Below are 24,298 nucleotides of genomic sequence, written 5' to 3'. Positions count from 1 at the left end.
GAAGATTAAAGAGCCTCCCATCAGCAGGGCTCTTGTGATTACGCTGACAGTAAGTGCAATCACTTCCAAAGCGGGCTACTTCGAAAGGGCTGTGCTGAAAAGCCCTTATGAGAGGAGTTCAAAATACAGGAGGCTATTTCTCCGGATGCTCCCCTAAATGGCTGTGTGCCCCATGTGTCGTGCTGGCCTCAGTGATGCTGCCAGCTGCCACACGAATCCTCACTGCTCTCAAACTCAGGAAGATCGTCTTGCTGCAGCCTTACACTTATTTCTCTGACAATTCCTTTGCATCCCTGAGGTTAATGTCAAATCCAATATTAATTTTTGCAAGCAGGAAAAATCTGCTTTTTTTTTGTAAAAACAATGTGTAAAACAATGAACAGCTCCAAAAATCCATGGAAGCTTTTTCCCTTAAGGAAAACTACACTAATTTTATCTCAAAGTTTTCTGAGAGTTTGCAAGACTACAGGTACATATTCAAAAGTTATAAACTGCAAGCAGTATGCCGAGCCTCTTGCTGGAGGGAGTATAGTGGACTTTTTATTTCATTTATTTATTTCTTTTGTTATCATAACACAGAGCTCACCTCCTTCAGGAGACTTTGTGAAGGTGTGCATATAGTCGGGACTAAGACATATTTCTGATACACGAAGCATGCCTTAGTCCCATCACCACTCTATGTCTGGTACACACCATGAGCAGCATGATGGAAATTCAGGAAGAAGAATTCTTTTGAAGTCTAAGGGAATCCAGGATGATCTCTTTTTCTACCTTGTTTGACCTCAGAAACACCACTACTTAAAGGCCTCATAGAAGAGCGTTAGTATTTTCTCCTCCACTGATAAACTGAGTTAGAATATGACTCAATCTAGTTGCATGTGGCAGCTCTGATGTTTTTTAAGACAGTTAAAATAAATCAGATGTCCCTACAACAGCACCCTCCAGCATTGCTGCATCTTGGGAACTTCATGCCCAGTGACAAATCTCAAAGCACATTCTCAAGGTGAGGTGATGAAATCCCCATGGACAGCACAGGACCCTGTTCCATCATTTCTGGTTGTGATGGCTGCAGACAAACATTAGGACATATATGTGCAAAAATATCTGATTCAGCTGTGTGAACCCCAATTTGGTACCCAAACTGGGAGAGACAAGGGAGCCACTAAGCTTCCTCACTTCCCACTGAGCTCATTAATTGTTCTCTTTGCATCAGTTACTTTGCTAGGGCCAGTACCTATCGTCCCTGAGTGCTTTACAACCTCCAATATACCTCCTTCCCAAAGCCCCACTGAACTGTAATTCTTGTGTTATATAAACTAGTCTCAACTGGAGACTCGATTTGATGCATGATGGAGATCAGAGCTCTGAACCTGTGCCCCATCTGTCTCACTTTGCTCCCACCTCCCCCTTTCTGGTCACAGTCTGACTCAGAAGGATTTGTGGAAGCTGAGATGCCCGCGTCTGACCTGTGAACCAAACCCAACAAGGCTGGCTCCTAACCCATGCTTTCACTCCCTGCCTACATGCTGCTTATCTCACAAGTGACACCCTGCTGCAGAAGATGCCTCCAGCACCAGCCTCAGGAATGCCAACTTGAATTTAAGAGCTCTCTTTTACAGAGGCAGAGTGTTTCACACTCTCATCCCAAGTGCTTTGAGTGTTGTGCTCTTTCAGGCTGATCAGCCAGACCAGATGGATACCCATCTCTATTTAGGAGTGTCAGCCTCTTGCAGCAGGTACCACTGCTGTACCTGTCAATGTCTACAACTTCTATATATAAAAATTTTATATGAAGAATAATATATAGAATTAGGTTGCAAAGGACTTTTAAGGTTATCAGGTGCAACCATTAACCCAGCACTGCCAAGCCCATCACTAAACTATGTCCCTAAGCACCACATCTACATGTCTATTAAATACCTCCAGTGACTCCACCACTTCATAGGCAGCCTGTTCCAGTGCTTCACAACCCTTTTGGTGAATAAATGACTATAGGTGAATAAATGACTATATGGCTATAAACAAAAGCTGGACCTTGTTGGAGATTAAGATGAGAAGCCTCTGAATGTCCAGACAGGGGCAGGAAATTTTGCTTGCAACACAAAGCCCTTTCAGATGAGCTCGTATTATGGCAGAGGGAAGCTCACTTTGATAGCTGGGGGGTCCTGCTTCTTTAGCTCTTATGAATCCAATACACATCCGCTCCTATTTTAATATAAATATAGATTCCTATTCAAGTCCCTTCAGAAGCGAACTGCCATCAGCACACACAAGTACTAGTCACCAGCTGGTAGCTGAAGTGTATCATAAGTGCACTGAAATACAGGACAGGCTACTTCAAGTGAGTTCTTCATAATGATGTACAGGAAGAGAAAAACACATGATTTTTCTCAGGCATAAAGCCATTTACGAATTTAGGAAAATGAAACAAAACCCAAGTAAATATGCAATGCCTTTCCAAGTGTGAAATGAGCATATACAATGAGGAATCATGCAAACACCGAACAATCTATAGTGCCATTGTCACAAAAGAGATGTCTTCTGTGAAGCTCTAATTCATGTGGCCAGAACAGCCCCGTGTGTTCCACTGTATTTGCAATCATGTAAAATCTTCACAGCCCACTTCCCGGCTTCTTTGAAGGTCTTACACCATTTGCACTGCTCTAAAAGCAATCTCCTCTCCAACTGATTAGGGCTCAACAAATTTCCCTCCACTGTCAGTGCAAAGAACACTTGACCCTGTGTCTTCAGAGGAAGATGAAAGGTAAAATAGAAAACTTTATTTTATGGTAGACAGTCGAGTAACAACGGGAGGAGGTAAGATCCACAGACATCACTCTCAAAGCAAATGGTTCTTCAGACCAAGACAATGCGCACATTTATATAACCCTTGATAGGATATCTGAAAAAACACACAACAACCAAAGACTCATCTAGCTACAAATGCACCATAGGGACAATGGTTGAGAACCATTTGCAAGATACTTGCAGAGACCTCAGACCCTCTTAGGACTATACCCCCCATCCGGAGGAGACCCATGGTCTGTTGGGGCTTACCTGTTGACGCCATCCCTGGAAAAGAAGACTGTGTACGTCTGGACACTGCCTCTGGCTTCGGCGGGTGGGCGCCAGCTGAGACGGACAAATCGGCTGGAGACCAAAACAGGGACCACATCTCGGGGAGCAGAGGGGAGGACACTGGAACTTGGGACAGCTGGAGGGGAAGGAGACGAGTCAGTCAGAGAGGCTGGTGGCACAGGGGTGTCAGGGCAGGCAGGAGGTGCCGTGGTGGACACAGCTGAGGTGTTACGAAACAAAGGGCCAAGGAGGCACGGAAGAAGCGTGAATAAAATGACAAGGGGTGAAAGAGAGAGAAAAAAAACTAACAGTAAAATCACACCTTAAGACACGCCACCCCGAGCCACCCTCTAAAGTGAACAGCAACACGAAAAACTTAACTAGGCTACTTCCTTCTGATAAGTGAAGTTATTTCTTGTACAGTTGATCAGTATGATACTATTTGTTCACTCCTATTTCACTGGTTTTGTTCCTTGTGCCCCAAGCAGATGCCATAAACAAACAAGAATTGGCTACTCAAAGCCTGAAGCATACAAACCAACTGGTTTGGGCAGAGCAGGAACTAAGTAGGGTGCTTCTGCACATGACTTATTAGATAATTGTATCAAAGCGAGATAAAATGACAGTGAAACTTGATATTAATGTTGTTCCTCATGGAAAGGCATTCAGTTTATGTGCAAAATGCAGAAATGCCTGAACTGCAGATTTAAGAAGTAAAATTCATGTTAGAACACTACATATTTATATAGTTTAACATTTCGGTTGTTGCTCACCAAATCCATGTGAAAGCTGGCCTGCCAACATAAATAAATAAAATATTTATTTTTCAACAATACTTGAAGTGATCAGCTGCTTCCTGCATTCCTGAATCTTATGGAGCATTCATGTCACCGAGAGCAAAATTATGTGTAAGGTCCCAATTCACAGGCTATACCAGCCCTGAAAAGCAGGTTTTCACAATTGGCATAAAACCAAAAAGCAATTAATTTTTTCCATTATTGCAAATCTTTTTTGGTCAGCTCCTTATGCATATAATACGAAATATATTAGTAGCATTAATTTAGTGTGAGATCATTAACAGCCTTGTATTATCTAAACAGCTTATGAAGAATAGCTTTAGGTAAAAAGCATGAAGCTCATTGAATAATAGCTTAGTGTTTTCTTATATTATCCCTAAATTATTATTAAAAGCCATTAATTTTGCTGTTATTAATAAGAAATATTATTGCCTCTTACTTATTGTGATCAATTCCTAACCAGAGAGAATTGAGGAATTTCCCAGCGGCATTTCCAGAGTAATGATGTGTTGAAAGAAAGTATTAAGCCATAGTCTCAGCATTCTTGGCTGCAAAGTTGTGATCCATTATTTGCACTGAGGTTTTGTTTAGCGTCCTTAGTCATGGGCCACTGATCTAAATAATGGGCAAACACAAGGCCACAGTATAATTCTGTGCACATTTATATTACAACAATGCGACTATATTGCTTCATAGCAAGTAGATTTTGGCTTCTGGTCTGTCCTGTACATTGATTCATGCATTATAAATGTAAGTGCATTGTTGTCTTCTAGTGAAGACTGAGGTAGGTAAACATTTCTAGAGAAGTATCAAAGGCAAGATTGGAAAAAACACATAGACAGAGTTCTGGTACTTAAAGTCAAACACAGCAACTGGGAAAAATCTTTCTTATTAGTCACTTTATAATAACTATAAATAAATTTATTTTAATTATACAGATTCCTCCATGATTCCTTCACCAAACATCCATCTTCCTGGTGGAACACAGCAGCCTGGCACTTCTTTTCCCTTAAAACCTATTTAGAATTGGAAACCTGTGTTATGATCAGCCCTGAGTCCACACGTGTACATTTAGGTAACTATGTGTACATGACTACATATATACAGGTATCTAAGCTCCCCCTGTAGAAAATAAGTACATATACCTAACACAGATAGATGACGGAGCATAAAGAGCTAACCAAACTACCAAAGAGTTGTATCTACCTTCAAACACACCGTAAAAGTATCGAAAATCTGGAGATAAATCCATAGCTTTCATGACCTCATGCTCACAGAAGCATGATTCATTTTCAATTTATGAAAATAACAGCAAAAAACTGAGGTGAAAAGCAGCAAGATTGGGGCTGAAACTCCAGTCCACTAAGCATGTATTTTGCTTTGGCTTTCAGTAAACACTGTAGAGCTATCACTGACAAAAGCAATTTCACTTTTATTGTTGCTAGCAGTGAATAGCAAGCATGTGCATTGCAATAGTACAATATAGAGAGACATAACCTGAAATTATCTCAGCAAGTAATGCCTGAAATCCTTCAATCTTTCATATGACTACACAAGATCAATCCACCACTGGTTAAACCATCTTCATCAGCTTGACAAGCTCTGATTTCAGCCTGATGCAGTTTACATTAACTCCTTGCAAAGTGCGTCTTGTCTGCTCTTGCAGCTGTACAAATAATCATCTACCTCTGTTGAAAGCAAGCATACAACCGGACTAATTCCTTTCCTATGTGTGCAAATCAGTATACAATCAACAGAGAAGGTCTGAATATAGACCTGATGGAAACTGATTCTCATGTTTCCATTTAAGAAGCCAAACGAAGCAGCTCACATTCAGAGCCAAAACCCCCACTATTTATAGTCTAGAATCAACTGTGACTTTTGTGACCTTAGCAGTATTTTGAGAATAGCTCCCATTCTTGAACTCCTAAAGAACTCCTCTAACCTGTAGGGTTTTTAATACTTTCCACAGGTTTTGGGGGAATTTAGAATCATAAAATCATGGAATCATAGAATAGTTAGGGTTGGAAAGGAACTTAAGATCATCCAGTTCCAGCCCCCCTGCCATGGGCAGGGACACCTCACACTAAACCATGTCACCCAAGGCTCTGTCCAACCTGGCCTTGAACACCGCTAGAGATAGAGCATTCACAACAACCTTGGGCAACCCATTCCAGTGCCTCACCACCCTTACAGTAAGGAACTTCTTCCTTATATCCAATCTAAACTTCCCCTGTTTAAGTTTGAACCCATCACCCCTTGTCCTATCACTACAGTCCCTAATGAAGAGTCCCTCCCCAGCATCCCTATAGGCCCCCTTCAGGTACTGGAAGGCTGCTATGAGGTCTCCACGCAGCCTTCTCTTCTCCAGCCTGAACAGCCCCAACTTAAACTTTCTGGTTTTGCTTTTATTTTTTTTTTAACATATATGTTTATCTCAGCAGCAGGTGGGGAGGAGATCCTATTAGCAGCACCTGCCTACTCTTCACATGTTGTTCTTAGAGACCAGCAAAAGCTTATGTTATATACAAGAAAAAATGATGAAAGAATGAAAATACCTTGAGTTATATCCCACAAGGGATTTGGTATCAAGAACATATAACATTATTATTGCTAAGCAGAGGTGGCAAAATATGGTATGGGCTTATTCATGAGCCTTTCCTGGGGAAAGACATGGTTAAAATCATCTAAATCCAAGTTATAAAATATCTCATGTTCTGACTTGGGTGATCAGAGGGACTTTATATTTATATAGATATAGATTAGATATAGACACAGATGATATAGAGATATATACACAGACAGACCTCAGCAAAGGTTTTGTACCTCTGTACAAAAAACATTAATTTGCAGTTTTGCTGGTTTTGGTTTTTGGTCTCTTTTACATATTTACTAAGTCAATAGGAAAGGGACAAATATTTAAGGAAAGAAGTTGTAAGTTTAAATTAAAAGTAAGTTGAGAAGTCACAGTACATACAGGAAATATTTCGCTTGTATGTCAGTAATACTGATCTAAAAGGTATCCTGCTAATCTGCATTGAGATCCAGTCTTTAAACTGATAAAGCTGAGTTTGGCTTCTCTTCTTTGAAAGCAGTTAAACTTTGGTGGGTTTAGCTACTCGTGTTTAACTCACATAGAACACTGATGCCTGTTATAGCAAGTTGCCTAAATTTAAAATTATTCAAATTTTTCAGGGGGATAAATTAATACAGAAAGAGATTGGGCTATTTATAGCAGCTGTCTGAATCTCAGAGAAAGTGGTTAATGTCCATGACATTATTTTTTTTTTTTTTATTTTTTTTAAATTATAACCTTACCTAAGGAAAGACTGGTGAAGCAATTGCCCGTTTTACACTTAGAGTCTGTTAAAATAAGACCATCTACTATAGGCTATCTATACTTTCAAAATGCGGCCAATTAGAGCTCACTGATACGATCTGAAACTCGATACTTTTTCAGCAAAAATGAGAAAACCATCACACCTGCAATCTTCAACCTTCTGCTACAAATCACACTTTCCCTGAATAGCCTACATACCCTGATGCCAAAATGACATTTCAAGACATCAGATGAAAATTTTCAGCCAAGACACTACCTCGAAGTATTTTTTATGACTTCCAACAACTATTTCAATCCCTTGATTTGATTTTTTTACTATGGAGGTGATTTTTATTCTATTTCAGTTTTAAAATACTTTTGAAAAATTCACTGAATGCATTTAAACATTCAGAAAAAAAAAAGCCCCAACCAAAAAACCCCGATGTTTTATTCAAGTTAAAATATAAATCTTTTGGATTAATTCAAGTCTTTTTCCCTGCTCTCCCTCACAATATTTTTTTTTTCTTTAGCACTTTAAATCAGTTATATGTATAGCAGGAATTTCAAGTACGACATAGGAACATGAATCTGTTCTCAACTCCAAGTCCTCAGTGCTAAAAGAAAAATCAATTTACATGGAATTTTAATTCCAGAAATAGCATCAAATAAGTGCTTATTGTCTGGTGTTGCTCAGTATAGGAACAACCTGGCAAATCCACTCTCTTTTTACACTCCTGCATTCAGAGAATTTAGTCTTTTTGAATTTCATTTTTTTACTCAGAACCTTTTTGACCCATCTTACACCTTCCATACAACAAACTGTGAAAGTTATAAGTGAGAAAAAGAGCTCGCTGCAGTGATACCTATAACTCAAGAGATGCTGCATATGTAACACCTACCACCTGAAAATGTGAAGTACTCTTGCAGCGAAATATCCTTATATGGGATCTGTAATAGATAACTGATTTTAGTGGTTTCGTAATTTTTTAAGAATGTAGACACTTCTCCAAGAATCATTTTCCCATTTCATTGTACAGAATGCCATTTTATTTTAATTTTACTTTAATGGCTATGGCATTAAATGGCAGAACTTGGAAGCTGAGGGGCTGACAGTGATTTCTGGGGAAAAGCCTCAGATATGGGTCCAGATGCCATTCCCACATGGCAATGATGGATTGAAAAAAACCCAAACCCCACCACCACCAACAAAAACTTTTTCATTAAATTTTAAAGAAGGAGTTAAAAAAATCTTAATTCATGGTCTTTAAACAAATAAATCACCATTGATGTACATTAAGAAAAGAAACAGAAGAACTCTAAACCAAACAGAAAATTGAGATGTAGAAGATGAGTTGCCTAATTTTACGTTGCACTGGTTACCATAAAAATATGAATTTTCAATTATATTAAATTTGTAACACATAAAATATGGTTTCTAATTTAACAGACTGCTCCAAGGATCTGCAGATGAGAATAGCTGTATTTTTACAGTGTTACTTTAACATAACAAGATTCATTTACCATCCAGAGGGACCTTGACACGCTTGTGAGGTGGGCTGATGCCAACCTTATGAAGTTCAATCATGACAAGTGCAAGGTCCTACACCTGGGTCGGAGCAATCCCAGGCACAGCTACAGACTGGGCAGAGAAGAGATTCAGAGCAGGTGTTGGTCAATGAGAAACTTAATATGAGCCGGCTTCAGTGTGCGCTCGCAGCCCAGAAAGCAACCGTATCCTGGGCTGCATCAAAAGGAGCGTGACCAGCAGGGCGAAGGAGGTGATCCTGCCCCTCTGCTCTGCTCTTGTGAGACCTCACCTGGAGCATTGTGTGCAGTTCTGGTGTCCTCAGCATAAAAAGGACATGGAACTGCTGGAACAAGTCCAGAGGAGGCCACGAGGATGATCAGGGGCTGAAGCACCTCCCGTATGAAGACAGGCTGAGGAAGTTGGGGCTGTTCAGCCTGGAGAAGAGAAGGCTGCGTGGAGACCTCATAGCAGCCTTCCAGTACCTGAAGGGGGCCTATAGGGATGCTGGGGAGGGACTCTTCATTAGGGACTGTAGTGACAGGACAAGGGGTGATGGGAAGTTTAGATTGGATATAAGGAAGAAATTCTTTACTGTGAGAGTGCTGAGGCACTGGAATTGGTTGCCCAGGGAGGTTGTGAGTGCTCCATCCCTGGCAGTGTTCAAGGCCAGGTTGGACAGAGCCTTGTGTGGGATGGTTTAGTGTGAGGTGTCCCTGCCCATGGCAGAGGGGTTGGAACTGGATGATCTTAAGGTCCTTTCCAACCCAAACTATTCTGTGATTCTATGTTTTTTCATGAACTCAGAATATAAAAACAATCCATGACTTACACGTTACAGATACACCTACGAACAGTTCGAGACAGTAACCAGGAGCTGTTTTCCTCCTGATCAAGGAAGGCCGCAAAGGACAGAGTGTTTATGCCACTAAAGAAGCTGGTTTCAGTACAAGGCAAAACCACTGATGTATGGATGCTGGCCTCTGAAACCCCTGTGTTTGGAAGTATCACTGGTGTTAAGACATGCAGCGAATGCAAGATAAAATTCTGCATTTAGCAGAGGCAGTTGAAAATTTTGTCTGAAATTTCGTGATGAAATGCCACTTTTAAAACCCAATGCTAACCTGCAGCAGGAAGACAGTCCCTGGGAAAGCCCTGGGACATAGATTCAGGAGCTCTCATCTTCCCATGTTAAGTAATTAAATAGGTGAAAATTGGTGAAACAGAGCAACAAGGCCCAAACGAATTGCAGTGTTTTGGTCTGATTGATAAACAACTGAATTTTGGTCTTGTTTCTAGCAGCTAGGAGAAAAGCAGACATTCTATCAGATGACCTTTACCGAGATATGAAATAGGTGTCATTTACTGTCCAAAATAAGTATCAGATTGGACAAGTTACTGGTAACTCATTACTTATGGTCAAACAAAATGCCTTTTTCCGCACAAGCAACTCCTATTACCTTTCCTGGGGACCATCTATACAATTTGGCCTTTCCAGTTTTTATCCAGCCAATTAATCATACAACACAGTTTCAAATCATAGCATTCAAAAGCATTTCTTCAGGCGCTCTGAGCTGAAATCCACTCCCCAAATGCCAGCAGAGGTCACATTGGAACAGCTCATATGGGAGTGCACACATCCACATTTGATGTGTTCACACACGTCTGGTTTTACCAGTGACACAGAGCACATGCCAGGACGTCAGGGTACATCAGCATATGTTTAGAGATTTTCAGCCCATATGCAGTGATACTAATTCACCAAATAAAAGATCTGTCCTCCCTGCCATACATACTTCCTCCCTTCTGGCTTCTTGCTCAGCAATTCGTTATTACTTGGTGCCATAATGATGTTCTTAGAAACAAGTCATGCGGTACTAATTTTTATTATGCCTCTTTTATGACACCATGAACCTTGCTATAAATCACTGAAGTTCATGTGTGTCAACAGCGCCTGATGTTACTGTACAAGGAACACACTCCCAACTCAACGCCTCTCAGGATTAAGCTATTTGCGCTTTGGAAACAGCGTGTATGTAACTGAAATATAAAATCTCAGGGGGACTGGGGAGATTTTGATAGTTCCACCCTATGCAGTAACAACCACATCAGAAGCTAAATACACACTAATGCTTCTCCCTTCTCGCCAGCCTCATTTTCTCAAATGCAAGCAAGAGAGAATGTATGGCAGGATAACAGCTTAATTGCTGAGTTGTGATAGAGGGAGGAAGGACGCTAGTTATCTGCTTAATGGCACGACCTGAATGTAGTAAACAGGGACGCATCCAAGACAAACAAGCCTGTGCTTCCCCTCCAACATGCTCCTTTCAAAAGTGTGGTGGTGCTCGCACCCATAGAGAAGCCCGCGTGATCTGCCACCAGGATGGACCATGAGACTCTGCAGCGGCAGCCACACTTAGTGAAGGAAAAGACACCCAGAGGGCCATGACACAAACCACAAATCCGACAGACATTTCCCTGTTCCCATGAAACTCAGGACATCTGAACTGTCCCTCCGGCCTACGCCTGCAATACAGCCATGCTACTCTGGGGTTTTATTCTCTGCTGGTCGCCGCAATTTCTCACCACCTCTCTGGACAAGGGGAAAAACAAGAGAAATATGTATTGAATGTTGACTTTTAAAAAAATCATTACTATGAGGGTGCTGAGGCGCTGGCACAGGGTGCCCAGAGAAGCTGTGGCTGCCCCATCCCTGGAAGTGCTCAAGGCCAGGTTGGACACAGGGGCTTGGAGCAAGCTGCTCTAGCGGAAGGTTTCCCTGCCTGTGGCAGGGGCTTGGAACTAAATAAGCTTTAAGTTTCTGTCCAACCTCAACCAGTCTGTGACTCTCTGGTTCTATGAAGACCACCACATCACACATTCACATCTCCCATAGAAGAGTCAGCAGCTTTTATTTTTTATTCATCTTCCACAGAGGAGAGTGCCTGAAGGAGTGGCAAAACATACGGAATAAAAGAAAGGGATAAATGGATTGGGAACTGGATGCTCTCTTCAGGATCTCAAAGTTAAGATGCGCTGAGGTGAGAAGCGAGAAAAGAAGGTAGGAGGAAAGTCCAGAAAATGATCAGACATTGTGTAGTCACAGAGACAAAAGGGTAAGCTCTGGCCAAAGAAAGCTACATAACTATCAAACGAATAGCACAGTTTAAAATATAATCTGTCTGGATCCCCTAAGAGTCAAAAGATGTGTTGCCTGTGTTTACTTTGACATTCAGTAGTGCAATATACAACTACAAGACCCCATAATTCCAATTAATACAGGCATTTGTCCAATGGTTATTCCAAAAGTTATTTTTAAGGAAGATATCGATATAACTGAGACACTTATCTGCTCTTAAATGTGCAAAACAAGACCTTGTACAGCTGTGGCCCCTTTGGGAAGTTGAGAATAATTACTGAAACTTCAGCGGGATGTGGGCAGGAAAGGCAAGGCAAAGAAGGTTCAGGGGCTGAAAGGAGAGCATCCATGGGATGATTGTGTTTGCACTGTTGCAGTGAAGATGCTTGATCAGAATTAGAAGAAAGTGCTTTTTTTTTTTTTTCTCAGATCATCAGCTATTGTCACCCAAGAGCTACTTTATGCAAAAGAACCAGGCTGGGTCAAGGCAATGGTGGTGAAGTCCTGCTGACCAGTCTCAAAGGGTGCTGGGTGGAAAGAATTGCCTGGAGCCACTGCTGCAGCAAAGTTCCAGCTGTGACTGCAGCTCTGCCAGCAAAGGAGACATTTTAGTGGTTTTCCTTATTTTTTGAGAACTGGTGTTCCCCACTGTAGGAGCTGTCATCCTCTATGAGCGCATGCTACCTCCACACATATATCACTGCCATGCCAGCACAGCCACTGCACTCCTAGCACAGTCACAGCCACTACTCTTTACTTCATTTTAAAAAGCCACCTATAGATGATACAAAAGTACTTTCTTCAACTGCAGTATATCTGAGATATTTCTGGTTTTGTACCCGATCTTGTTCTGGTAGCAGCTTGGCCAAGCAGTTCTCCAACTGCAGACTCAGACAGGCTGGTACATGTACTGTCTTCTCTCTCTCTGGGAATGTGAAAGGCAGGCATGCCTGTATGCACATCTGTCTACGTATTGCATCCCATTTCTTTCTTTTTACAGCTGAGAAAATTGCTCTCCACATTTGCAAGGAAAAAAAAATAAAAATCAATGGCAAATATGACCTTAGTGGCTGTTTATGTTAATACAGTGAAGAGATCTTATTAATTAATTGACACTGCACTGTAATAAAGCAAAAAGCAACAACAAAAAAAAAAAAACCAATGGGCAAACCCACCAGTGATCAGCTCTTGTGTTCAGAGAAGCGCTATCACTACCCCCCTTGGAGCTGTGAAGGCAGGACTGGTGTCACCACGCAGGTGACATCTGTCATCATCAATTAGTCACCAAGAAAAATGGGGGTGCGAGGGGCAATGGGCTGTTGATTGCGAGAAATTCAATCACCCGCAAATGCTCCCTGAGGAAATGCTGGTCAGTTAATCAAGTCAGCCATCCCCAACCCACCGAACAATAGCTGCTGCCTACGGAAAAAGCAGAAATTAAGATTTTTAAAGCAGCCAAGGGACTTGGAAGGCATTTCATGGTCAAATACCAACAGTAGTAAACAGCAACCGTAAATGTTGTCATCACCAATGGTGTTCAAAATGCAGCAGTGAGCACATTCATTGTTTTGCAAGTGAAACTCCAGAGTGCAGCAAATGTTTCTAGGAATGATCAGGTGAGTGGCTGGAAGGTCAACCCACTGTTCTCAGTCAGTGTCTTGTCTTCTTCCTCCCTGTGTCCATCAGCTCTTCTGCAACAGTGTACTGTGTGTGGCTTATAGAATCATAGACTGATTTGAGTTGGAAAGGACCTTCAAGCTTATCCAGTTCCAACCTTCCAATAGAGCATCCAAGGCCCATCCAACTTGGCCTTGTTTTCAATGTTTTTTTAGCGGAAGTTTAACTTGATTTAAAACTGAGCCCTGAAGAGTATCAAACCGTTCAGGCATGTAACAAACTTAATAGTATTTGCTAAGGGGAAAAAATAATAGTGGGAAAATTCTGAAATCATGACGAACTGAAATGTTCTCATTCTAAGATATAACCATTTCTTTTAAGAACATTATGGCGTGTCTCAACTTGTTTTCAGTGAAACTTTCTGATTCATGATTTTGAAATATCTTCTTATTTTTATAGTGGGAATTTATTTGAATCAAAACTGCAACCTCTTGTGTCTGTTCCCTAGAGCACTCCAAAACAGTGTAAGCTTGGAGCACCTACTCAGGGGACCACAACTGCTGTCACAGTTGAAATTTGGGCACTCTGATATTGGGTGGGCTTCTCAGGGAGGCAGACTATCTACTTAAAATGTTTGCTCACACTTACAGATGCGACCTATTTGCTGGTAAGTCCAATCTTTCAATTTCTCTTTTACCTCAAGTTATATTCACAGTAGTATGTGGCATTACAATTCCAACCTTTAGCACCAATGAGACCTTCAAAGGTCTTCAGTCAACTGCTTTTTGAATACAGAAGAACTAAAATCTCTGAATGATACTGAACAGAGGCTCACTGCTGCTAGCCAGCTCCAGCAAGGTTTTGCTCATGGGCATATGTAAATCTCTGTCTTGACACAACTGAGTTGTGTGAAGCTTCAGCTCACCTACACCTTGGCAGATCCTCCAGGGATGGATCCTCCTCACCAAACCTGGCCCAGGATGACAGCAGGATATAAAAATGTGCTCTTGTCTTTAGTATTTGGGCCAAACCCTTTGCTTTCAGAATGAATGGGACGAAACAGGTATCTGTCTGTGCCAATAAGGTGTTTTACAGCTGATGTATTATTATTATTACTAGTAGTGGTAATATTAATATTCAGAGCTAACCATCCACACTAAATCAAAATGTCTCAGCACCATTCTTTCCTCAACAGCATTTCCCAAAATATGACTAAATGAGGTGGGTATTTGCACAGTATTTTAGTCCTTAGGCACCCAATTATTCTCAAACACTATGCAAAAAAAAAAAAAAAAAAAAAAAAAAAAGACTTTTTCTGTAGCTCGGTCAAAACTCAAAGTTTTGGCAAAAAGTGGCATGTGTTACTGATTTGTTCAGCTGATCTATCAAACTCAGTGACAGGGTAGCCACACATGGCTAATCGGGATGCTTTTCACAGAATCATGGATTGCTTTGGGCTGGAAGGGCCCTTAAAGCTCACCCAGTTCCAACCCCTGCCACGGGCAGGGACCCCTTCCACTGGAGCAGCTTGCTCCAAGCCCCTGTGTCCAACCTGGCCTTGAGCACTGCCAGGGATGGGGCAGCCACAGTTTCTCTGGGCACCCTGTGCCAACGCCTCAGCACCCTCACAGGGAAATTTTTTTATCTAACAGCTAATCTCATTCACCTTTTGAAGCTTTCTACACCTTTTGTCCTCATCTGAAAGAAGGAGAATTGTCAGTCCAAGTGTGTTTGTAGTAAGACAAAGGTTCATACACTCTGGTAACAAGCACCGGAGAAAAGACAGTGAAAAAAATTAAGAATGCCACCTTCAAAGCAGTGTTTGAACATCAGGAAGGAAATACGGAAGATGATGACAAGGCTGAATCTGGCAGAGAGTACAAAACATGAAGTGTTTCCACTACATCATCTTGTATCCAGTAGGAAGCTTCAGAACCTTACAATTGCAAGGGCAGCCGTGAAGTGTCAGGATAAATCCAAGGTATGCATTTCAAGCACAGAAATTTATCACAGTTCATTAAAATACCTGTGGATAACCCAGTAAACTGACCTCTCTCCACTGGGAGCAAACCCATACCATCATGAGACAGCAGGCTGCAGGCTTGACATTTTTACTTCCAAAACTTAAATCAAACTTTCTTGCAGCGACTCTTCCTAAATACACAAGGCTTTGAAAGGTGGGATGTGATGGGAATGTCTTTGCAGATAAAAGTGGAATGATACTGGATCTCCCAGTATTTTAAAACTACTTGCCTTTGCTAGGAAACTCCAGAATAAGCCATGTGCTGCCTCCACAGGATGACCACAATGATGCTCAAACACCACGTGTGCTCAGAGCATCTCCTTTAGCCATCCCTCTCCTCCAGCATACACCTGTTAAGGCTTATTGCCTTGATTTGGTGGTTGTTTATTGATACTCTTCCCCTAAAAAAAACCTTTCTCTGTCTGCATCAGTTTCCCATTTACTTCTGTCTTGCAGAGAGGAGACGTATCTCCAGGACTTGCCTTGTCAGGAACAAGCCTGTTCCCAGACCTGGTTAACTAACACTGCTCAAGGAGCTGCTTTCCATGATGAATCTGCTCTTACCCAACCCCTACAGCACCTGCTTCTATGGCTACACACCAGAATGGACTGATAAATAAATTAATCAGGCCTTTTACAGCAATTTTCATAAGAAGCTATTCTGAGTTCCTCAATAGAACCATGGTTCCCAACGTTTCTCAGGTCCCTTGGTACACTGCAAAAACCTGTCAACTGGTTTTGCTTTACTGAACATCTGCTAAGTCTTGGCCACATGAAAACAAAGGGAGCAGCTGAGGGGAACTCATGAGCTGCTTTACTGCAAACAGTATTTATCTGTAAAGAACCAGCTTTGACCTACAGCAAAATCATCAATATTTCAACCAGATAGCCCGAAACAGAGATGAAAAAAGAAGAAAGACGGCTGTGTAGTAAAGGCATTTTGCCTGTGTTATAGGTGTCCCAATTCAGTTGCTAGCTCTGCAAGATTTTCAGCATAACATAGAGGATCTCTCTTACACTGCTCCTATTTTTTCCCATCAGCACAATAAAATAATCATGCTTATTTTTCATTGCTTTTTTATGGCACGTATTACAACACCCAGCGTTCCTCAAGCAGGCAATTAACAAAGCTCCCAGATCACTTAGCTTGAGACAGGAGTTAACAGGTAAGTAAATTCAGTGATGTGAAATGCTCAGATCTTACAGAAATAAAAGTATCAAAAGAGACTGATGAGGATCTAAGAGGTCTTTTTTCATCTGCATTGCCCAGGTGCCATGACTGCTTTTGCTCTTACCACTACCTTTTTCCTGACATGGGAATCACATCAATGCAGCCACTTTGAATTTTCCATTCAGCCCATCATTTTATTGTATGCTCAGTGTAAAACTGCATGAAATAAGTGCTACCACCTAGCTTGAAAATAAACAAGGAGAAAAGAAACACCCAAGCCCAAATTTCCCGGAAAGTGCAGAGTGAGATTTTAAACAATCCAGACAGCTCTTGTATGCTTTTGTTTTTTGTAAGGCATGTGCCACCTTCACCCAGATCCAGGAGAGAACAGCAGGGGAGCAAAGCCAGGCTTTAAACCAGCCAACAACTTGCAGATGTGTAGCCCACAGTGCACCTCCAAAAGCTCCACATTCCCCAGATGTTTCCAATGCTCGGTAGCAAAGCCCTGTGGAGGGGTTCAGGGGGACCCCCACTTCCCTTTTGCACAGCTGCCCACCACCTCAGGACATGGGGACAACTCAGCCCTCCCTGCTGCACCTCCAGGACTGACTCTGGTGGCTCTTCTCTGCCCACCTGGCAGTTTCAAAAGGATTAAAAATGTTTGACCTTTACTCTCTCCATAAGCATTTCAAACTGCACAACTGCTAATAAATAGCTAAAAAGGGCCTGTAAGAGAGGGATACCTAAAGGCTCCAAAAAGAAAGCTGGGGAGGGGCTTTGGACAAGGGCCTGTAGGGACAGGCCAGGAGGAATGGCTTGAACCTGCCCGAGGGGAGACTGAGATGAGCTCTTAGGCAGAAGCTCTTCCCTGTGAGGGTGCTGAGGCGCTGGCACAGGGTGCCCAGAGAAGCTGTGGCTGCCCCATCCCTGGCAGTGCTCAAGGCCGGGTTGGACACAGGGGCTTGGAGCAAGCTGCTCCAGTGGAAGGGGTCCCTGCCCGGGGCAGGGGTTGGAACTGGATGAGTTTTAAGGTTCTTTCCAACCCAAACCACTGTATAGTTCTATGGTTCTATGAATAAGGAGAGGAAAGAAGGTGAGAGAGAAGGCAAATAGATGGATACCTGAATGCTACACTTGTATAACCCATATTTCTTCACAGCATAAACCAGCCTACAAGCCAGCAGTGACAACCCAGGTACAGATCAGTGTACCCTTTTTTTTTCCTCTGTCTGTGTCATACAAATGACTGGCTTTATAAAGCCTGTGAATTTTCAGCAGAGTGAGCAAAACCATCCAGGAGCTGGAAAACTTCCAGGTGCCCTGTGTGTGACTGCATGCTGCACACCAAGGTATCTCAAGGATAGCACTTTTAAGAGAGACAGATTTGCAGTTACTTTGACCTTCCGCGCTCTTAAAAATAAACCATATGCCTGTGCCCAGTATACGAATAATTTGTGGAGATGTAATTTCTTAACTGTAAAAGGCTCTCACAGTCAGCAGATGACCCAGCTGTTACCCCAAATGGAAGCTGGCAGGGTCAGCATCCCACCATGCATGGTGGGCTTTCAGTAGCTCATTAATGGAATTCCTAGTACTGTTGAGACAGATCTAGTCTTGGTTCATATACAACACAGCGGAAGTCCATATAAACTCCTTAGACTTGTACTGGTGCGTTTGCTAGTTTTAGGAAGACAGGTAAGCTGTGCCTCCCCTATTCCACACCACGCTGAATGAAACAAACACGCACTTCACAACCCCAAAGCCTTGGGGTTACAAGGCACTATTTGCTATTTCTTCTTAAATAGAAATTTCCTACAACTTCCCAGACTAGGAGAAAGGCAGAGGTAAGATGGGAAGGATGTTTTCTGCTGTGCTGGGGGGAAGACGGAGTCATAGAAAATAGAAAATGTAATTTCTGTATAATATGACATGTAGCAAAACTGTGCTCTCAACAACAAATCAATAGGAAGACATGGCATTACTCCCTGGTCCTGGATAACACTGGAGAGAGGCTGCTCTGAAAGCATGCTATTCATTATGTTTAGAGCACCAGGCCCACAACATCCAGCATTTCCTTCCCCAGAAGTGCACAATAATGCTAAGTCCACACCAAGCCTGGGGCAGGCAGAGGGAGGGGGCAGAAGGATGCTGCCATAGGTCTCCCAGCTCTGTTGTTACAATATGTGATAGGGCAAGGGGAAGGGTTTTAAACTGAAAGAGGGTCGATTTAGGTTAGATATAAGGCAGAAGTTCTTCCCTGTGCAGGTGCTGAAGTGCTGGCACAGGGTGCCCAGAGAAGCTGTGGCTTCCCCGTCCCTGGCAGTGCTCAAGGCCAGGTTGGACACAGGGGCTTCGAGCAATCTGCTCTAGTGGAAGGCGTCCCTGCCCATGGCAGGGGCTTGGAGCTGGATCAGTTTAAGGTCCCTTCCAACACAAACCATTTGATGAATCTACGAATCTATGAATAGGATTGCTGAAGCAGTCCCAGCAAGGTGATAAGCTGCCCACCCTGCAGTCCAGGGCTCAAAAGACTGTTGGATACCAGCAGCAAAACACCAAAGGGCTAACCTGCTACCTGGGATCTAAGAAGTGAAATTACAGCTGCTGATAACCTGTGAAAGATTGAAACAGTGACCCTACCCAGTCCTAAAGAAACACTGACCACAAAATTAAATATTTCATCTACTATCAGTATGGCTGGACACAAAAGTGGTAAAAGTACTTAACCCTAAATCCAAAATTTAAGCCCTAGATGGAAACCCCTGCATGAAATCATCTTCATGGCAGTTATTGCCATGTTATATTTTCAAATCTGATTTTTAAGGAAAGAAAGCTTCATGATCATCCCATTTGTCTGCCTTTTAAACCTTCTATGGAATCTGTTGCATTTTGGCCAATTCTAACAAAATTCCTCAAGAGACTGGGGAACTCAAATAAAGGAAGTCATCAAAAGTTTAATGAACATCAGGCTTGGTACCAAAAATATGCTCCCTTATCAGCTACTTCTTGGTAGGAGGTACTGAGGGGCATCAAAAGTGGTGGGGCTGATCACATTTATACTTATTGGGACCCCAGGATGTGTTTCTGAGGTGGGAGAAGGGGTCAAAAAAGTACCTCAGTGAGGATGACTGTGGTGCCAAGGCATAGGCTTGTAGGATGTAAGTCTATAGGTTACGTCCTACCACACAGGGAACAAAATTAGTAATTAAGAAGATTCTCAACCTGAGAGAATTAGTGCCTCCAATCTATAATAAACCTATTAGAAAGCTCAATTGATGATCGCTTGCTACGGGGGAAAAAAAAGAGTCAGCAGAGATTTTAGTGCCCTGTCCTTTCTAAAAATTATATCCCCACCTACACCATTTTGAAAAATGGTAATCAGATGCGTTGAATACTAATTCTGAGGCCATTATCATGGTGCAAAACATTGAAAAAAATATAGTAATGTCTTACATATTTCTCAAGGTAATTTTTTTTCATAGAATATTGAATTTACTGATAAAAGCAAGAAACCAGCAGAATTAATTTATGTATTAATGAAATTCACTGAGCCCCATTAGCAAAGCAGTTACTTTGAGACAACAGAAATTATATTTATAGCAGTGTGTATTGATACTAATAGTTTCATTAATGTTATCTACCTTGCCATAGACTTAAAAAGAATTATACATAATAGTGGTAGTTACAGTAGCATCTTAAAAATTGCTGGCTTTCTGCCATTCTAATTCTCTCTTCAATCACCTATAATTTTCAACCTTTTTCTCACCTATTAGGTTGCAATTTTTCAGTGGAGAACCGCCCACCAGTATTTTGCAAGAAGGACAGTGGAGGGCTAATGGGAGAAACACTTTATTCAGGGCAGGGGGGAAAAAGTTTAAAACTATCTTACTCTACACAGAAGCTACTGAGTCAAACTTTGATTTGGAAATATTACTACTGAATGACTACATGGGTTTCTGAAAAAAAAGAATATTTTGGTTAAGATTACGTATTTTTGAAGAAAATCTCATTCCATTTGTCCAGCTGCCCATGGATGAGGTAAGGTGGGCAGTGGTGGTCCCACACTGGACAGCACAGATGGGCTCCATTGTGGAGAAACAATGGGTGGTGGTCAACCACAGCAGCATCTACTGTGGAAATCTGACCTGATTTTACGATTCTCTCCGTGCACCCTGTTAAGGGATGTTAGAACAGAATTTCGTCTGCCCAAGTATGTCCATCCTGGTGTACTGCAAGTAATAAAATAAGCACATAAGAGGATCAGAGCAAAAGAGAGATAAGGTTTGAGAACACAGACTCAGGGGATTTCTGAGGAACTGGGAGGTGAGGTTAAGACATGAAATGGAATGGAATGGAATAGAGTAGAGAGTAAGTTAGAGTAGAGGAGCAGAGTAGAAAGTAGAGTAGAGGTAGAGTAGAGCAGAGTAGAGTAGAGGTAGGTTAGAGCAGAGTAGAGTAGAGGTAGGTTAGAGTAGAGTAGAGTGGAGTAGAGTGGAGCAGAGTGGAGCAGAGTAGAGTAGAGTAGAGTAGGGTGGAGTAGAGAGTAGAGTAGAGTAGAATAAAGAGTAGAGCAGAACAGGACAGGACAGAACAAGATAGGACAGAGCAGGACAGGACAGGACAACAGAACAGCGGACAAGACCAGACCAGACTAGACCAGACCAGACTAGACCAGACTAGACTAGACCAGACTAGACTAGACTAGACTAGGTTAGACTAGACTAGACTAGATTTATTGCACCCCTAGTTCTCCCAAAAGCTGGGAAGAGACACTGACTCTGAGGCTGCTGGGATACCTGCAACACATGGCAAGGGCTGATGTGATGGATAGCTGAGCTTCTCTGACACATTGTAGTTCAAGTTTGCTCAGAGGGCTTGCTATTATAAGCAGTATGAACAGAATTCTTATCAACTTTGACAGTATTAATATATAATTCCAAGCTTTAGTGTGGTTGATTTTTTATTTTTTTTAAAAAGCTGACAACACAATCCTCTTCCCCAAGCTCTCCTCCTTGCAGAACATAATCACAGCACTTTGGTTGGAAATGTTGCTTGCTTTCTTTTTCTCCTGGATAAAGCTTTGAAATAAAACAGCATTTCTAAGCAGAAAAATTGGAGGACTAGAGAAAGAGTCCTTCCTTTTGAAATATTAAATGCAATTTTATTTTGAACTGCAATGATAAAAAAGAGAAAGCTGCTGTGGCTGAGGTTATGGTTCCTCATCACATGAGGAAACAGACTTAAAGTGAGTTTATAATTGTCAGGGAGCTTTAAATAATTGAACAGTAAGGCACAGCATGGGAGGGTGTGTTTTTATTGTGTAATAACATCTCAGGATTCATTATTCATTATAATTATGATTATTAGTCTTGCAAATTTTATACTGTTTCCTTTGAAAATCACAAGGCTGATTGTACAAGGAAAGAGTGTTTAGGATAACACAATTAATTTGGCTTTAGTTTGTTACTAAACTGCATTAAGTTTGTTACCAGGGGGAATTGTCCTCTAACATGCAAAGGTGAGGAAATAACCTCATTAATAAAGAAAAAAATCTAAGGCATTTGCAGATCATTTTAATATAGTCTGTTAAGGTATGATTTGGCACATCTTTGGCCTGAAGTCAAGGGCAAACTCCCTGATGTTTTTAAAGGTACAAAGTAGGCCCATATAAGTCTATAAGGAATTAAAAATTACAGTAAAATATTTTATATTGGAGGGATGAATTATGATATCCTTATTCATACTGAGCCGTGCTTACACTGCCAACGCTTTGATATCAACAGGGCTCTCCATGTTCTATGTTATTATTCAGAGCCAGACAGAAGTGGTTTTCCTGTCTTGAGAAGAAATTTGAGATAAAAGGGGGAGAGAGACACGTTCCTGCATTCGGATGAGCCCAAGACCTTTAGAAGTTTTTTCAAGGAGAAAGGGAGAGGGAGCTACTGCCCAGAGCTGCAGGAGCACCCCTCATCAGAACAAGGCTCCAGCTGATTGTCCCCATCAAAATGAGCATCTTACCATCCCATCCCCACTCATGCTCTCGAAAAAGGTCAAATCTCATAAACTCTGCCATTGTTAACCATGAGTTGCCCCAGACAGAGCACAAATGTTGAGGCTGGAGCTGGAGAAACATCAGTGGAGAACAGGAAAAACAGACTAATACATCCCTCTTATTAATAGTGTGCATTACGATTGGAAAAGTTGAAACAAAGCAATGGAAGAAAACATGATTAAGTTCGTTCAAGAACAAGAAAGTTTTTCAGTTGAGGTATTTCAAACTGCACTTAAAATGACAGAAAAAGAAATGATTTTTTTCCTACAGTACTTATGAAAGATGATTCACCAAAGATTGCAGTCAGATGTAAACAATCACCAACCCTGTCAGCGGAGTTATTTTCCAGCTATTCGCTGATGGGAAAATGGAACTAAATATTTCACTGCCAGCACTCTTCAGAAGAGGCTGCAGCGGCTCAATCCTGAAGCAGCTTGGTTTGTGCCACTGAAATCTTTAACCTCACAGAAAATAACTCACTTCCCCAGTGCAAGCTGGTGTGTAAAATAAGCTGTCTGAGATGTCCAGACATTTATGGGGGTTTAATCTTGGCTTAAAATTTTAAAGCCAGTCTAAAACTTTACTCTGCAATGAGATAAAAGATTCCCAGCAAAACACAGGTGAAACCTGCAGTTTTCTTTTTTCTCATGTCTTTCTGCAAGCTTCATGATTTAAAATTGAAATTCTCTGTCTGAATGACTGAGGGAATAATGAAATTTTCGTCATGCAAAGACCTCCTGGTTTTGAGAACAGATTTGGAGTTTTTTTTCTTCTAAAATGATCCTAAACTTTTCATGTTTTATTTACAAAGAGAGACAAATTACTCTGAGTTGAAACTGTGATGAGTATTTTTTTGGAAGGAGAAAGCAGTAAACACATTTCTGAAAGGACTCAAGAACTTGAATAACTGAAGAAAATCCTTTTACCTTGATGAAAACTCCCCGAATTCCATGACTCCATGCAATAAGGGGGATAGAACATAAATCAGGATTTTTTAAAAAATTACAATTGATATTGAATTCTAGAAAGTCAGGTGCTACTAACATAGCAAACTAAGTTAATAAAAATGCTTTGCAAGCTGGAAAAGAAATGGAAACACAGTGGATTTTTTTTTTTTTTTTATTTAGAAGAAAAAAAGGAATATGTTTTGTGCAGAAAGAGAAGCATTTAAAACAAATGAGATAAAACCCCCAAACTCATTGGTTCCTTAAAGATTGTTACAATAAAGATCATTATAGTATGGGTGATATGAATGATATATTCTCCACAAAAAAGTATGGACATGTAAGCATGAAAGAAAAGAAAGACTTGGAAAAGTATCTGTACAAACCGTGGAGTTGAAGGAATAAATGAAGAGAAATAATAAAAAAACAGAGATTATTCTTCTTCAGACTTTGTACAAAGACCCGGTAATTGATGGCTATGCCAGGACCTGAGCAGCTGAAAAAGTGCAAGATACATCTTCCAGCTATTCAAGACCCATAAATAAGCTTTTATCATGTGTCATAATGGAAAAATGTCACACCATGTCATGTGCTCAGAAATGTCAGGCTGGCAACTAGTAACCTTAAAGAACA

At 41.4% G+C, this 24,298-nt stretch overlaps 1 protein-coding gene across 1 annotated transcript in view; it reads right to left on the bottom strand.

Annotated features, from left to right (window-relative positions):
- Positions 1 to 24,298, bottom strand: part of DCC (DCC netrin 1 receptor) — a 615,473-nt gene that overhangs the window by 184,242 nt on the left and 406,933 nt on the right. Inside the window, exon 8 of the mRNA XM_065661552.1 lies at positions 3,058 to 3,214. Within this exon, the coding sequence (XP_065517624.1) occupies positions 3,058 to 3,214 (157 nt within the window). The remainder of the gene's footprint in view (positions 1 to 3,057; positions 3,215 to 24,298) is intronic.

Source organism: Lathamus discolor, chromosome Z (assembly GCF_037157495.1).
Source record: "Lathamus discolor isolate bLatDis1 chromosome Z, bLatDis1.hap1, whole genome shotgun sequence".
Lineage (NCBI taxonomy): Eukaryota > Metazoa > Chordata > Aves > Psittaciformes > Psittacidae > Lathamus > Lathamus discolor.
The sequence above is the reverse complement of the archived record's forward strand: the minus strand, read 5'-3'. Positions and strand labels throughout refer to the sequence as shown.